The 18,001-nt window shown below is 33.9% G+C and overlaps 1 protein-coding gene across 2 annotated transcripts in view; it reads right to left on the bottom strand.

The window, feature by feature from the left end:
* Positions 1 to 18,001, bottom strand: part of LOC135080076 (disheveled-associated activator of morphogenesis 2-like) — a 40,655-nt gene that overhangs the window by 2,498 nt on the left and 20,156 nt on the right. The window contains exons 2-5 of one of the 2 annotated variants that reach the window (XM_063974753.1): positions 10,907 to 11,113; positions 8,717 to 8,861; positions 2,087 to 2,212; positions 1,267 to 1,344 (exon numbers count right to left, since the gene is read on the bottom strand). In XM_063974753.1, coding sequence (XP_063830823.1) covers positions 1,272 to 1,344; positions 2,087 to 2,212; positions 8,717 to 8,861; positions 10,907 to 11,113 — 551 coding nt within the window. In that variant the 3' untranslated portion in view covers positions 1,267 to 1,271. The remainder of the gene's footprint in view (positions 1 to 1,266; positions 1,345 to 2,086; positions 2,213 to 8,716; positions 8,862 to 10,906; positions 11,114 to 18,001) is intronic. The other variant, XM_063974752.1, reaches the window with a different exon arrangement.

Here is an 18,001-nt window from a genome sequence, read left to right as displayed (position 1 = left end):
GTATTACATGCACACATGAGGTTTTAAGCATTGAGTAGGTATGTCGATTATTTTTTATTATCAATTTTTATTTTTAGTTATTGTCATAACAAGTTAGTCAAAGATAATAATCTGACTGTTAAATAATTATTCTTATTAAAGACTTGCGTTAGAATATTAAATAAACATATGTATGTAGGTACATGCAAATTGCAAACCATGCTACATACATTTAAAACATACCACATGCAAAACAAAAATTACCTACAAAATACAGATATCACAGAGTTTAAATAATAAAGAAATAAATAAATATCCTTGGACATTTACACTGCGCTTCTAGTCCCAAACTAAGCAAAGCTTGTACTATGTTTTTGTAAATACTTACTTATTATACATATAAAACACCCAGTCCAATACAAACAAATATGTTCATGCACACAAATGTTTGTACAGTGCGGGAATCGAACCCGCTACCTCCGGAATAGTAGTCCGTTTCGAACCACTACACCAAACGGCCGACAAAGACAAAAGTTTGTAAGTTATAATTTCAGTAAACTAAAAGTATTGTAAGTACCTATGTGATTATGGAGTAGATAAAGTATTTGGTAGTATGAGTTGTGAGGAATTTCTATTATGAATAAATTAATGATTATGAGTTATCAGGTAGTCAACAGGGCGCAAGGAAAAGCTCTTTGAAAAGACTCAGCTGAAGTATGATTTTACACTCAAGAAATGATTCAACGCTGTGATTGGTCTCATTTGCATTATTTAAATTCAAGTACCTACTCACAGGCTTCACTCATGATATTAAATTCAAATTCAAATTTTTTATTGCATATTATTACGAGTCTTAAATCGAAAAAGATTAAGCTCCGTTTTGAATTCACTGTTTTGACTATCTTGAACTTGCCCCTGACACCCTTTTGGTAAGTATGATGTGTTATTAAGTATGGATAAGTATAGTAGTTTTAGTGTGAGAGTAAATAGATAGCGCACGCAAACTTAAAGACAAAATTAGAATTTAATAATAATATTATATGTACTCAAAGATAGAGTTAGTATTCTAATTTTGCCTTTAAAATTATAAGTAGGTACATTTATAAAATAAAATAATATAGGTAATCATGATATGGGTTATCTTTAAGTAAATACTCAATAAGTACGTAGGTATGTATACGAAATAGTCAATATTCAAATAAAAGTAGGTACATACATAATTTTAGATACTTCCTGTAGAACATTCACAATGCATTCAAAACATTTATAAGGAAATTCGAAAAATACCTTTCTTAGAAATAGTACGTTGTTTCTCTAATAAGGAAGCCTAAGAGGATTTCTCTCTCGACTTTTATTCTCCATAACCTGAATAAAATTGACAAAATAAAATTATTACTTCATTTAGGACCTTATAGGTGTTCTTCTTTGAGTGACAGCCTCGGACACTTTTGAAAGATAGATAACCCTGATCATGACTTCTGAATTGACTAACTACTGCTTCAAATTATTACTAGGAAGCTTTAGTAAGTGATAATAGTGCTATTTCTAAAGATTTTTTGAAAACCATTAAAATACAATGATAATATCTTACACAGTAGCTCCAGGTTACGTTAAGTAAAATCTAAAGAAATAGCTCTGTAAGGAAAGACGCAGTCATGATTTTTGTATAGATATTTTCAGCACCATTTATATTAGGCGTAATCTGTGAATACTTAGGTAATTGGAAATTCTACAAAAGCATGTTTACCTTCATTTCAAGCATCATCAGAATAAAATTTTAATACAATACAAGCAACTAATCCACAAAAATCGTGATTGCGTCCAAATGAGGGTTTTCGCGATTGAAAAATCCGCCAGATGGCAATACGTAGACGGGAGGTCCAAATGCTGCATGATTGGTTATTTTTGACATGACATTGACAGATATGTCAAAATCCACCAATCATGCAGCATTTGGACCTCCCGTCTACGTATTGCCACCTGGCGGATTTTTCAATCGCGAAAACCCTCATTCAAACTCTACCATTGAACACCAACTAACTACGATGGCTACGAAAAATACGTCTATACAAGGCAACTGCCAGTCAAATTATGTCCGTTCATTCACCTTGGCGGCGGCGGGGGTGGGGGGCGCGCGGTGGTGGGGGAAAGCGGCGGCCGCGCGGTGGAGGGGCGGGGGGTGAGGGCGGCGGAGGAGGGGCTCCCCATCATCAGCTCACCGTCATCTCCAAACCTGGAATTGAAAACAGCTTTGGTTAATATCGTCAATACCATGCATCAGGTGAGAGGCCAAGAGCTTCTTCGTTGTGTGAGTAAAAAGGAAAAATGTTATCGTTATTAAAATGAAGATAAGGAACAAGAAAATGAAGATAGATCTATTTATTTCATCACATAAAAGGAGGATGATGCGTGCTTCTGTGCGTGCAATGGGCTATAAAAAGGATTTTCTAATGACTGCAAAATGCAATCTTAATTGAAAACGACCGTCTCTAGGTAAAATAACATTCAATCGATGACACGTGATTTATTCAACCTGTCGCAAAAAATAGATAAATAAGACCAAATAAATTATTTTATCTATCCTAAGACATTACCTGTGTAGACAAAAAAGTTAACGTAGAAAAAAAATCGTCGTTCTTTAATCTCGAGTCCATATTTGTATGGATGTAATCATTTTTCAATACATATTTAAGGCGTGTTCGTTTTATGTTTGATGAATTGCGTTTTTGAATAATACACCTACACACTCGAGAACTTCAAAATTGTATTTGCAATTTTGTTTGTTAATTTTTTTCAAAGTTCTTTACCCTCGAGGCACCTTTTTATTTTTGATTAGTACCGGTTTCAAAAATTTGAAAGTCAATGGCCTTAAAAAATCGCAGGCTTTATTTTGGTGTTGATTCTTTGACAGTCAGTTTATTAAGGATATAAAATTTAAATAACAAAAACAAACTTTACACTCGTAATAGTAAATGAGGTATCAATGTTCATAACATGACATTGTAAGACAGGATAGATTTATTTATTTATTTAATTAGGACAACCAACAAGACAGACACAATTCAAGCAAAGGACATTTAATAATAATAATAATAATTTGTATTGTAAAAACAGAAAAATCTATATTTACTTCCATTAAAATATTCCTTATGAACTTATATCGCCACACAAAGACACGAAGCTTTATACGAGTGTACAGTGGCGGACTTAATGTCAGGTGGCATTATCTGCCAGTCAACCACAGGTCGAGTAGAGAGATGTGTGTTCATGACAAAGGTGACTGAGTTTCTTCCGCCACTTCTTCTCAGCACCAGCCAATAATGTTGTCCCAAAGTGGTGGTAGGGCAAGCTATATTTGGGACGTGTATAAGTGCCCAGGAAAGGGCCTATGTACTATCGGCAACAGTGTTAGCTGCCCATTGCCAGTCATGTCATCTCGTTCTATCGCAAAGAATCACCATTTGATGCAAAAACGGAAATGGATAGTTATAGATAGGACAGTATGGCCGTATGTACTGATTAAACTATTTGAATTTGATAATAATGGATTCAAAATTATACAAAATGCGCCAAGTGTTCACTGAAGCGTTGATGTCTTTTGGATGGCAGACAAATTGTCACACAAACTTGTGGTTTTGCAATACGCAGGTGTTTAACTATGACATGTTTAAATTCACTGTAGATAATGATAATAACAATATGACTTCATAAATGATGATAGCTGGTAAGATTTTTTGTGCTGTATTTTTTTGATGTTTTTTTGGAGCGATTTATCTTATTACTTTTTGATGAAGACTTTGCAACTGTTGTTTTAATTACCAGCCTATTAAAATGTGTCTCATTAATTTGACTTATTTCTTTTGAATTTTGAAAAGTTACTGGCGATTGCAAAATTAGCCTATAGTGAAATGTTGTAAAAGAAAAAAAAAATTGATTTCTTTTCGCACGAATTTAGAAGGTGATAGCTAAATGAGTCTATAAATACTTATGCCAACACCATGTAATAATATTTAATGTTGCAAACCATTACTTACGCCATTATACGAATTAAGTTATTATACGAACGCCATAAACTGGCCAACAACTTAGTGGACATAATTGGAGCAAAAAGTTGCTAGTTTCATTGTGCTATTAAATTAAATAATCCACTATAAATTGATTCTAAATGTAGGATACACATAAATAATATTCTTAAATCAATAAAGATATCCAATAAATACTTTTCTTTCTTTCTTACTTTCTTATTCTGTTCTTATTCTGTTTTATTATCCATAAGTAATAAAACATTGCTTTATTAAATTACGCTTGCATGCTTCGTAAATCAAAACGAATTAATATACATACCTAACATGCGCAATTAGATTATTAAAATGCTATTAAAAATTAATTATGTATGTATGTTATTAAAACAATTAATACCTATAGTATTAAAATGATTAATCTTACTTGCATACGTTAACTATTTCTCAGTAGTAAAAAGGTTGTACATGTGTTTTAATTTTATATCTTTTTTATAGAAGACTACATGACAGTTTATCTTCTTTAGCGTTAATAAACATGTCGCCACTTCATCACACTTTGTGTTATGACCCGCCTGTCGGACAAGACTCAATTAAAGTTAAAGTAGACATAAGGTGACAAGTAGTTGGTAAAGTTCCATTTATTTAAAGTGACAAAAACGGTATAAAAAACCTGAAGTGGTTTTGTGGCTGTTTCTACTTCCTATTCAATTTCAGACTGTGTCTTTATCGTATTCCTTCATACTAATAATATAATCTGTCAGTCTGTTACTATTGATCTTTCATATAAACCACGACGAAATGTACGAATTGTGTAGATTACACTAAGCAAATGTATGCTGAAGGGCATGAAATAGGGGATAATCAACTACCCCTTACCCTCATACCATGTTTTAGGCAAATAAAAATTTCTTATATCTACCTAAAAGTACGAGTATTTGTCGCAGAATCAACATTTTTGCCAGCCGCGGGCAATAATTTAAAACTTAGTTCATACAATATGGCAAATGTTTAACATCAATGCCTTAAATGTTCATACAAATACCAAAATACAGTATTTTAAGACGCAAAAGTCATATTCAAGGATGCATAAGCTATTTGGAAGAGAATGCACTAAATAATTATCTAGTATTTTAGTACGAAAGCTGCATTCAAGGATATTAGAAGCAATTTGTAAGAGAATGCACTAACAATTGACCTTTCACATAAGATTAAATTTTCTACAGACATGCAACGGCGATAGGCATGGGAATACTACTGCATTGTTCCAAATGCGTTTACGCAAGAATAGCGCTAATTGGAGAGACGTTAGACGGTCGATTTTTCATAGAATTGACAGTTTTAAACGGTTTTCCTTGAAAAGTCAGTTTTTTATGTGACGTCCAGCACGAGACAATTACGAGTATACAGTGATACCATTATCAATCATACATAACAATAAAGTAATTACTCGTAGCATAGGAGTTAAGGATACGGATTATTTGTTTTTTCTATTCTTAGACGATTATAAAACTAAGTTTGCTACATTAAAGTATTTCCATAATTTGCCATAAGTTTACTATGTATGTTTAGATAGGCATGTCGACCAGTATTTATAATTCTTATGGTAAATACTTAGAGACTTAATTGTAGAGCTAGCGATAAATGAATTGATTTCTTTTACAATAAAATTGCTTTAATCTTCTTTAACTTCTTTGATCGTCAGAAGTCCTTAGCTACAAAGAACTTGCAGAAGTGAATCGATGCCTACAAAAAGTTACGTATTATCTAAGGTCTAAGGTAAGTAAGTAATTAAATAATTATCTATTTCACCATGAGCATTCCCCATTTTATTCGATGAAATTAGTGTTAATAGCGATATTACATCGTATCTAAAAGGTGTTTCGTGTTGATGGGTGTCGGACACGGTTAAGTAATCTTTTGTAATGTAACCTAAAGCAAAAAATACCATTAAGTTAGTAAACTATCACCCACATAACATTCTTTGGACATTTAATTCAAATTTACAGTGATTGACAAGCATGAAATGATTTAAATAGGATAGTGAGCTCAAATTGGTTAAGTGAGACTGTAATTTCAGCCTAAGGTGATCTGAGTATCCGATTTGTCCGTACTCGTTTTTATAAGAAGATAATAAATTTTATCAGTAATATGTATACCTACTTCGAAATGCTCCAAAACGAGAGGTAGGAATAGTCTAATTGTTGTAAAAGTACAAAAGTAAAAGTACAGCCTCGTAAGCCTAAGAAAACCGTGAGCTAGAAGCCTATGAGTCGTAAGATAAAAAGTATGTATACTAAGTAAGGGATAAAAATGTCCCGCAAGACCTACTTATCGGCAAAATGTCAAACGAAGCTCGCTTATGTAGGTACCAATTTTCAACACACTTGCTAGTAAATTGACTCTATTGTGATCGGCTAGTGCATCGTATGATGGATGATTAGCCGATTGCAACCAAAATGGCGGCAAAAACCTAATGCATGTGAAATGAAGATGCGCGTGTTGAAATGTGTTTGCAATTCAGGCGTTTAGTACAATGCTGCGGGGCATTAAATCCATTCTGCCATAATTAACTTGCAATCGATCACCTCGTATCATATAAAACGTTCTAAAAGCCTTGTTATATAAAGGTCGGCAGCTTTATCGTGAATACATGTAAGTATAATACTATAATGTATATTTTTAGCGAAAACGCAGACTTAAAGACATAATTACGACGCTTTAGAGGCCAATCTTGAAACTCTGAAGGTGGTTTAATCGCAAACTTTTCCGTAATAAATGTTATTAGTTACTTATTGTTTTTTATCATCAGATTCGTATTTCAATCTTTTATATCAACAATCAACATGTATTACTTATGTATAAAGCTTTTATAACATTGTTAATTGACAAGTGGTTTTTTTTGTGTGGTTAAAGTTGATAGAGTCGAAATTTTTATAGAATATAAATATAAATTTCTTATTTTAGTCTTTTTCTTCTAGACTCTTCTAGAATTATTAGAATCCTGTATAATACAGAATGGAGGATAGCACAGTTTAAGGTAACTAGGTACCTAGACTTTATTGCTCTTTAATACAAATCTTATGCCTTAAGCGACTTTTCAAAAATACAAAATGTTTGTTAACCCTTCAATGCTATGTGCATCTATTGAATTCGTTTCATTTAACCATAACACCGCTTAACCTGTGTTTTGTAACGCTAACCGATTATCGACACGATCTAAGTATTCGGTCGCACGCAAATGTATGAATGCATAACTACTCGTACAATCAAATGATGTAATGACCACTGCAGGTCGAATGATGACTGAGATTTACACCCGTATTCACAAACATTACTATTAGGTATCACAGTGCGCGTGGACGCACAGGGTCCCAAAAACCTATAAATAAATTAAATAAATAAAGTCCTTTAGACAATACTTTCAGCGGAGTGACACACACGAACCAATCACAGAGCTCTATTCAACGCTGCGTTGCTGCTTCATTTAAGTACAAGCACCGTTCGTGAATACATAGGCTTTACTAATGCGATAACTAAGAATGAATCTACTCTCAGGAATAAATATTAATAAATTATTGGCTAGTATTGAGTCTTAATCTAGTTCAAAACTCATGTACAACTACTTTTAAATTACTATATTTATGATAATGTCTAACCAGCCAATATAAACTATGTTGCTATGTTATGATTTCCTTAAGTTTTTCTATCATTTATCCAATGTACTTATTAAATGTTATTGTAACAAGTAAATTCTAGTTTTCCTGCGGCAACGCTTGCATACCTATTATATGTATGTAAGGAGTATCTAATATACCAACTCTACAATCTAAGGACGCATTCACATATAAATAATTTTACGTATATTAGTATACACTTCATAGTATAAATACTCGTAAATACGTCTCTTAATGCGTTTTATCAATTTTCCCTCCATAATATGCAAAGTAAGTTGGTAATGTTGCAGATTCGAGTTTTGCAAATGTTCGCTGCGCTGAATTTGCATGGAAATATACGGGTCTTCTAAAAAATTAAGATTGTTGTGATAAAGCTCTATTTTAGGATATGCACCAAGAGAACCAGAGCCATTAGCATTAATGATATCAAGATGCACATCTGATTCTAATAATATCAAAAAGTTGTTTTGTTTGCTTATAAATTTTAGAGTGAATCTGTAAATAATAATATTATTATAACGTCGTATGTTGTCAATTTTACAACAACAACTTGGAATATATTGAAATAGAACTTTTATGCGACTCGATTATGTACTTATTTTCATGAGGTGCAAAAACATAACACATATTATTTTGAAAAATTAACAATTAAGTTGGAAATAGCAAAAACAACAACCGGGAAGGAGCCGACCAATAGTCAAAATTCAAAGTCAAAAATATTTTATTAAAAAGAAACAACAAAAACAGTGCTTACAAATCGTCAAATATTAAAAAAAAGACTAATAAAAGAAACTTAGTTTTCTCTTAAGGAGTCCTTGCTGTCATACTCTTTTTGCCCTACCAGTGAAATGTCATAAACCCTTAAAAGGGATCTTTATGAAGACAATAGTGACTGAGTTTCTTGCGCTGCTTCTTCTCAGCACTGGCCCATTTATTATCCCGAAGCAGTGGCAAGGTTAATACTGGGACGTGTAAAAGTGTTTTTTAAAAGCCTATTATGCAAAATAAATGAGTTTTATGAGTTTTTTTTAACCAGCTTACCTATTTAAAATGACGGGTTTAGGCGATGTAGAGATAGGCTCTACTGGTGGAGGCGGCGGCGTGGAGGGCGGCGCCGCCGGCAACATGGGAGGAACCGGCGGGAGTGGCGGGATGGACGACGGACCGGCGGCGTCGTTGCCGTCTGCTGCAATGTGAGAATGGTTCCGTTGTAGTCATTTTAATACAATATTTCCCTAATTTCAGGCTAGGTTAATTGGTGTGAAAGCTACAAAAAGTTATACAATTCAACAAATAGCGCATAGTTAATTTTTGAAGCCACGAGTGGACCCATCCGGGGAACGTGGGTTCGGTCCCCGCCGCCGCTCGACTATTGTGGTGAGCTCACTTGTGACACAAGCATAATAATATTTAGCTTTGTACGAGGGGCTAACGGGATTACGAGAGTATTAGTAATTTGTAGTGAAATAACAAATTACTAATAATCTTTGAAAAAAAAAGGTTATGGTCGTTTAACGCAGTTTCGCTCGTGTGGATTACAGCAAAAGATATACCTACTAATTATACATAACTTAAGTGCTACTCTGCTGTAATGTGTTTGTAAAGCTTCATCAAAATCCATCCAGTACTTAGGAGTAACAAACATCCCTCCATCTATTGTTGCGAACTTTCTCGTTTATCACATTAGTGTAAATTGCGGACTGGAAAGTTGGCGTCGACACGTGCAGTTGCGCGTGCGGCTTCGTTTCTTCTTAGGTCATATCGCACGGCCGAGGTTAATGCCCCTAAAGAGAAATTTTCGCGAAAATTCAATGAATAATGGGTTGCCTTCTTTTCTAAAGTACCGTGTTGCTTAAGTGATCAAACAAACACTATTTTTTTCTTTTCACCAGCACTATTACATTAACATCTCTTTTCTAACTGGGTTACTCATATTTCGAGTTACAAAGGGAACCCTAGAACTTCTAAGGGAATAACTATTTATCATCGATTTTAACTCAACTAAGTCTTGTTGAGTTACACCAAATTAAAAAATCCGGTTTTCAGGTCTTAGGGTAAGTGTCTTTTTGAATAAAATTGTGTCTTGAAGTTACTCAATAATTGGCGCTTATCAAATTATATTCGTAATGGGATTGGAGATTTCCTTCAATAAGTCAATAACCATAAAAAATAACTACTTACGAGGTTTTTATTCGTCACCGACGTTTGAATACGAGCATATGAGTAACTGTTAACGAGGAGTTGATCATGAACTTGTAAACCATAAACGCGAAGGTTGTCACAAACATTAGCAAAAACTTGTTATGTAGTTTTTCTAATGAGTTTTAAAGAGCGTAACCAACATTATGAAAAGATGTACCGTGTTACTCAGCTGTGAGACACAGACGGACAATTATCTTTGGTATTGTTTGTGACTGTGAGTACTATAGTGGGTATTGTATGTTCAATGCGTTTCATTTTCGTTTACACCTGCTAGTTGCCCGTGAACCATCTTCCGTGACTGGATAAGCTACTTACTCGTCCTCAATGGCACGGTCCACATTGTACTATACACTATTCCGTGATCTAATAATACCTGGTAGTATGTTAAATTGGTTCAACAATCGCGCCAATTACAAAACCTAAACAGAGCATGTAAAGTCAACAGAACGTCAGATTGTACACTTTTGTACACTTTGTTTCATTACCAAATCTTTTCTGTCACGCTACATATAAAATCCCGCAATATTTATTTTAACCAGGCAGACTGCAGAGCTTTATGAAGCTTCAAGAAATTAATTGTAAAAATTCAACTAAGTAAAACGTAGTAGAGTCACGTTTGAAAAAAGTTGTCACATTGAGTTAAGCACTTAACTGGAAGTTTAGTTCGCAGACTCCGAGAGCTTAGAAAACACTGATCTATACATTTACATCCGTATTCATAAACATTACCTACTATGAGGTCTCACAGTGCGCGTGGACGCAAAATGTCCCAAAAACCTATTCATAGACCATACTTGAGTGGCGGAGTGACACACACGAACCAATCACAGAGCTCTATTTAACGCTGTGTGTTATACTTCGCATAGCATTGCTGCTTCACTTAAGCAAGCATCGTTTGTGAATTATCATCATTATCATCTCAGCCATAGGACGTCCACTGCTGAACATAGGCCTCCCCCAATGCTTTGTTGTATGTTGCCCGGTCGGTATAGCGGCCGTTTGTGAATGCGGGTGTAAATATCGACTTACCCGAACCAGAAATGGTGTTAAAGCTCTCATTGGCCAGGAACTCTTCGAAGTACCGCGTTAAGTCCCCCGTGGGGTCCCACCGGGAGGACAGCTTGGCCCACTCCTCTGGGAACTCGTATTTCAGCCGCTTGATCACCTTCACAGCTGTCTTCTTCTGCCGCTCGGTGCATCTGATGCACTTTGTTCTGAGAGCTTCTGGCAGTATCCCTGGAAGGAAAACATTTTGTGTGAAAATGCTAGTTTGCGTTGCTGACGATTAAAGGCGCTTCAATTTTTTTCTTTTCAGTAATGCGATCTAACTACATTATTTAAGAAAACTAAACCCACGGAAATGCGTTCACTGTTCAGTTTTATTTTTTTCCAAAACTCTTATAAAACTATAGGTATACTTACCTACATCGCATCCGTTTTAATTAAATATTTACAATTTTCAGTCAAACAAACATTCCCAACTCCCATAGATCCATTAGCAAAAAATCGAAGTATCTTTAGTTTTTTCAAATAGGCTAACTACTGCACAATACTTTTTTTTTCGATTATTGGCTTTGTATAGCTTGTGCAATGTGCGTTGCCAACAAAAATACTTATTAGTCATCAGATGGATAATATTTTAGGATTCACAATTTTCTCATGTCAATTTTATCATTGATTAATTGTTGATATCTCCTTCAATTATGGTTGCGCATTAAAATTAAGCAGGTTGAATTATATCGCAATACCACTTAACAATTTATCAAGATTCATCGACATGTTTGATCGACACAAATAATGAAGCAAATGATCCGCTGTCAATCAAATCCTAAACTACATAACACTTATAAAAACTTTATGGACATAACTACACATAACTAACGAGTACTACATGCTAAAAGTAAATAAAACAAAGTGCGCACGCTCAGTACTAATTGTGGCTATATGATTGGCTGATTATGGTTTTAGTGGAAAACCCAATATGTAACCTTAGGTACTTCAGCAACCACTATAAAAATTCAAGTCAAGTTCATTTTAACCTCAGGTTTTCAGTCTCAATTATACTAGTAGAATTATCCAAGGAGTTTTATTGACTTTATGATAATATTCTGTATCAGGACTATCAGGTTTGAGAGGAAAATTGGGACTTAATTGTTGTCATACATGCTTACAAAATATACAAACAAGAATAGAAACATTCATAAAATTGTAACTGTATTGTAAACATTTTCAATAGATACTCGTAACTAACTACGAATTGATTAATGAGAACACATTGTTAAATTAATTGTGATATTTTAAATGCGTCTTTAAACATTACTAACGAATTCAGTAACCATATTAACAAAATACAAGTGTCAGATATTATACAAACACATAATACCTACTTAGTTCTCTAATAACTTAAGTAGGAAACAATTGAGTGTTATCATCATACTTATTTTGATGATTTTATTTTGAGATAGACGAGGCATGACGATTGCTATCTCAGAGACATCCGTGAGAATTTGACAACTTTGTTTACGTTTCACGCATTATTCATTTGACGATATTTAATGTCCTATTATTGTAATAAATAAAGTTTACATAGAGCCTAATTGATACTCATTTGGTACATTTAAAAAAAAAGATTATTAGCAATTTGTATTCCACAAATTACTAATAGTCCCTTTGACTCCTCGTGGTAAGCTAAATAAGCTTGTGTCACTAGTGGGCTCACCACAATAGTCGAGCGGCGGTGGAATACACTTCACCGTTGGGCTATCGTGGCTATAAGCAATGTCAACCAGCCATTCTACCTATATAACTACTTATTAATAAGATAATTTACATTCTTGTCTCGCAATACGATAATTCTTGTAGTAACAAGCACTAATTGTACCCTAACTTTATTATTTCATAAGAGCAATTCTAAAGATTTTCCTTCCGCAAATATCCAACTAATCGACAGCAGATCAGATTATAAAATTTTGTTGAAAAATCGCTTTTATTACAACTCCACTAGGTGCCACAATATTTAGCTTGATATGCCGTCAGCTGTACCTACATTCTGCGGCGACTGCTTAAGCGTACAATTAAAAAATGTATAATGAGGCGACTCACAAAGCCACTATTATTTTAACGATGTAGTACAGTTGATAAATGTGTCATTTACCTTATTACAGATTAGCTTAATTACGTGAGAGTAATTAGAGTGAGAAGAAACGTAATTGAAGATAATCTTTAGAGTGATGACGGTTGAAGAAGTTTTAATGTTAACGAGTCCGAGACAATGTAGGCTCTACATAGAGAACCTCTGGCCCCTTTATCAAAATTATCTCTATTTGTGTAGACTAATTAAATCAGTTCTTACAAATTGTCACATTCTCTTAAGGAGCCTATACATGTCTCATTCTTTTTTTGCCCTACCAGCGTTTCGAGACAAACATTTGGCAAGTGCTGTTTGATGGGGACTTGACCTATGGGGGAATACAGGCTCATTTCTCCCACCTACTAGAATTCCTAAAATTAATTAGCACCCAGGAAACTCAACCAGTAGGCCTAGGATGCGCGCCGCGATAAGCGTTTATCGATTTTACGCGATAAACCCATACGTTTGTCGTCTAAAATCATCGACGGCTTTTATTACGGCGCGCATCCTACGAACTCACATCGAATAATAATCGGAAAATATAGGAAAAGTCCTAAAAGTAAAATTCTGCTCTAAAAGTCGAATATTTATTAACCTAATAATGGATAGGTACAGTCAAATTTATTGATGTGACTAAAATGAAAATGAAAATTAATTAAACAATGAAAGATACGTTTAATTAAGTATTGTAGCTAGGCCTCTTTTAAGACAAACTAAAGGCTAATTGTTGGAATGAGAATGCATGATGTTATTACTCGCTTAATATTAAAAATCCACATGACAGCAAAAAGGGACATCTCTCATAATGGCTTAATTACATGCACTTACAATTCAACTTGTTGCTTCTTTCTGGATAATTACTCAGAAAGACTTTAACATCCACGTACAGTCAGCGTCAAATAGTTCGTGACACCTTAAGTGGCCAAAACATTGACAATACAACCATATTTTTTTAGGAAAATAGCCTATTATAACAAAGACGTGTTGCGAACTTTTTGGCTACTTTGAGTGTCTCGAACTATACTTACTGGTCATCACAAAAATCGGCCCACCTACGTTTTACTTTTTTTATGGTTATTAAACCAAATAATGATCTCGTCCTCTTTAACAGATGGATAGCGATTAATCCCAACTTAACAGTATCAAAACCATAAAAGTTGGCTCGCGTAACTACCTATTTTTTGAAGAAGTGACTCTGGATCCTTCCAAAGACACATTTTTGGGGTAAAACCTTTCCTTTAATGAAATGAACTTTAGAACTAGGCTTTCAAATGGTGCCAACATTTGTGGGAAGTGGAAATGCATACGTTTGAAAGTGCTTGTCGCGGGAGGGTCGATTTTTGTGATGACCAGTGTATTTGATGCTGACTGTACCTCGGTAATAGACGTACTTTGTAGAGGTATGGTGGTCGCTAGCTATGGGGTAGTGCCTCCTACGGAATCCCACTAAACCACTTCAAAACGGGTTCCAAAGATGATTGCATTTTACTTACCTTGCAATTTAAAGGCAATTACAAGATCTTTACTTAATTTCACATAATCTTCTGCCGACTGTTGTGGCTGTAATTGCCTCACATAGAGATTCGGCTAATAAAATATCTCGATAGTTTTTGTAAAGATATCTATCGACCGTATTCACAAACATTGCTATGAGGTCTCACAGTACGCGTGGACGCACAGGGTGATACACGATCCAATCACAGAGCTCTATTCAACGCTGTGCGTTCAATTTGCTGCTTCACTTAAGCAAGCATGGTTTGTGAATACGGGCGTAAAAGTAGTACACAACAACTCTAGATTAATGTAGGTAGTTTGTAATTTTTGTTCATTTTTCATTTCAAAGATGACACGATGGCTCATTTTGTATGATTGGCAAAACTTTTTTTAAATACGAAGTTATTTGTAGTTAACGATGAATCCGCCATGGTGATTATGTACCATTGATTGGAACATTTTATTTTCAGAACACAACTTTTTATTTTGATTCTGTAGTTTGGAAAAATTAATTCTGAAGGCAACAAATCAAAATTTTATTGTGCAGAACAGCTTTGAAACATCATCAATGACGTTTGAATTAATTTTAAAATAAGTTTGGAAGAAACAGGAAAATATATGGGAAAACGGTCATAAATAACATACCTATTTAAATTAGGTATGTGTAAGGAAACTCCAGAAATGTAAATTGTAGTTAAATGATAAAATAGTATCTATAGGTAGTAGGAGGTAGCCTAGAACTATAGATAAGCTCTAACCTATACTTCGGACTTAATTTTTGTGCCACACATGCCCGAATACAATAAAAAAATAAAAAATATTTGCTTACAGTAATTGGCACCTATTACTTTTATTAATTAGATATCGGTTATTGACACAAAGGTTTACCTATTAAAAATAATACAGCCGCAAATAGTCCAAGCCTATTTTAATTGCATATTTTAATTAAACTTACTTTTCAACCGACTTCAAAAAAGGAGGAGGTTCTCAATTCGACCCGTATGTTTTTTTTTTTTTTTTTTTTTTTTTTTTCTATGTTTGTTACGCGATAACTCCGCCAATTATGAACCGATTTGAACAAATCTTTTTTCGGCATATAGGTAATACCTCAAGGGTGGTCCCATTTAAATTTAATAATAAAAAAAACAACCCCCAAGGGTGGAAAATTGGGGATGAACTTTTTTATACGCAATATCTCCGCCGATTATAAACCAATTTGAACGATTATTTTTTTGTTGAATAGGTATTATCAAAAGGGTGGTTTCATGCGAATTTGAAGAAAATATTTCACCCCCAAGGGTGGAAAATTGGGGATGAACTTTTTTATACGCAATATCTCCGCCGATTATGAACCAATTTTTTTTGGTCTCATTGTACTGCCTACCTTCAGTGGTAACATCAAGGTAATAATTAGTTAACTAAAAAGCAAGAAATAAGTAAAATTTTATAAAAAAAAATAAAACCGACTCCAAAAAACCTACACTAAAACGTAGAAAAATAATTACTAATTACCTACTTATTTATTAGGACGAATTATTAATATTTATGTAGGTACCTATACCATGATTGATACTTTTGGAGTCGGTGCAGGCAAACTTTACATGTTTCATAATCTTGGCACCGACTCCAGAAGTATCAATCATGGTATACCTACATAAATATTAATAATTCGTCCTAATAAATAAGTAGGTAATTAGTAATTATTTTTCTACGTTTTAGTGTAGGTTTTTTGGAGTCGGTTTTATTTTTTTTTATAAAATTTTAATAACCGCACTTAGAGATTGCTTAATCGCAACCGCTATGGGACCTAGTGCTAGGAAAAGAACAATAATATCGATAAAATAACTTACAATTAGTTTATTTATTTATTTATTTATTCATTTGCATTAACATATTCAGCACATACAGATATACATGAAAAAATGAAAATGAAAATGAAAATGAAATTTATTCGTACATTCATACATTGACCCTGTGAGGGTGTAGCAAAGTTACAATCGTTTAAGCAGGCCTACGAATAAATGTTTATTTATTTCATGAATTAAAACCAATTAACAATGCCATGTTATTCCCACAAATTGCATTCTTCTACTTAGCAGTTCTATCAAGCTAAGTTTTGAGAATATTTTTTGCATTTCCTAGTTGTTCTTATTTTATTAAAGGTGGACTTTTATCGTAAAATGGTACCTTATGTTCAAGTCACGCATGGCGATCGCATCAGTAATTTTGTAATGATTTCCGTATTTAAACAAGACTGGCAACTGCAACTTTAGCTACGTTTTGTTTTAAAAAATAAAATTAGTGTTAATTTAAGTCTAAATTAAATAATTTTTATTACGATTTTCTGCTTTAGTTGTTGGATGTTGGCGGACAAAGGTCCTTCTCATTAAAATAATTAATTTGTTTGGTTAATGTTTTGTCCAGTGTTATCAACTTTTTTGACTGTTTTTTTTTAATTCTTTGAATTAAAAACCTTCAGCGGGCAAAGAAGTCAAAAAAGGTCAGTCAGGTATAATTTTTTAGGGTCTCATTTGATTAGTATCGTATTATGTTATTATTTGGTATCATTTAGCAATTAATTATGAAATGCTACCTAATTTACCCAATGATGGTTTATTGCCAACAAATAAGGATAAAACTCAATTTGTATGCTAAACTGCCACTTTGAGATGAATTATCTTGTGTATTTTAACAATAGTTTTAGGAATATTTGCGGAATTATATCCCTGGCCTTAGAGTATTATCACAGAATAATAATGTACCTCAATACGTACATTATGCCTAAAAAATAACAACTAATTACTTAACGAGTTTTTAACATTTGGTTCTTTTAATTAGGATAGACTAACAAATAGTATCAATTTAATTAAAAAACCGGCCTTTGATTTACCCTTTTCATAATTGATCGTGATATTAGATTACGATTGGAATGCCGTGCTGTTAGTGCACATTGATGTCATGATGATGACCAAATAATATGCAGAGAAGTTAATATTGTTGTGGTCGAGTATTTACGGGACCATTCCCAACTTTTTCCACTGCTTCAACTGCTATATTATGTCGTTTCAGCCAAATGATGTCCCCTACTGGACAAAGGCATCCCCCAAAGTTTTCCATTATGAAAGGTCCTGCGCTGCCCGCATCCAGGTTCTTCCCGCGACCTTTACCAGATCGTCGGTCCACCTAGTAGTTACTCTACGGCTTAATCGTTAGAATCCAAAAGCAAAGTCCCGCCCGAGGGAAGTTCAATAGACTGAATTAACAAGTCTAGACTGTAAACTGTTTATAACCATAACAAATAAATAAACTACTATTATGTATGTATTTCAAAACTAGGAAGGTTCTGAAAAAATCAACAACTTAATTGACAGGCGTAATAAATTGCATTATTATAATTTCAAACCTAAAATTCTATATGGGTCCTACTTGAAAAATACTACACTATCTTACGGCGGTGATCTACTCCTCTGTGCATTCAGACGACTCAGGTTCCCATGATA

This window comes from Ostrinia nubilalis, chromosome 17, assembly GCF_963855985.1.
Source record: "Ostrinia nubilalis chromosome 17, ilOstNubi1.1, whole genome shotgun sequence".
NCBI classification, from domain to species: Eukaryota; Metazoa; Arthropoda; class Insecta; order Lepidoptera; family Crambidae; genus Ostrinia; species Ostrinia nubilalis.
Note: the sequence above shows the minus strand (reverse complement) of the source record. Positions and strands in the feature narration are given on the sequence as shown.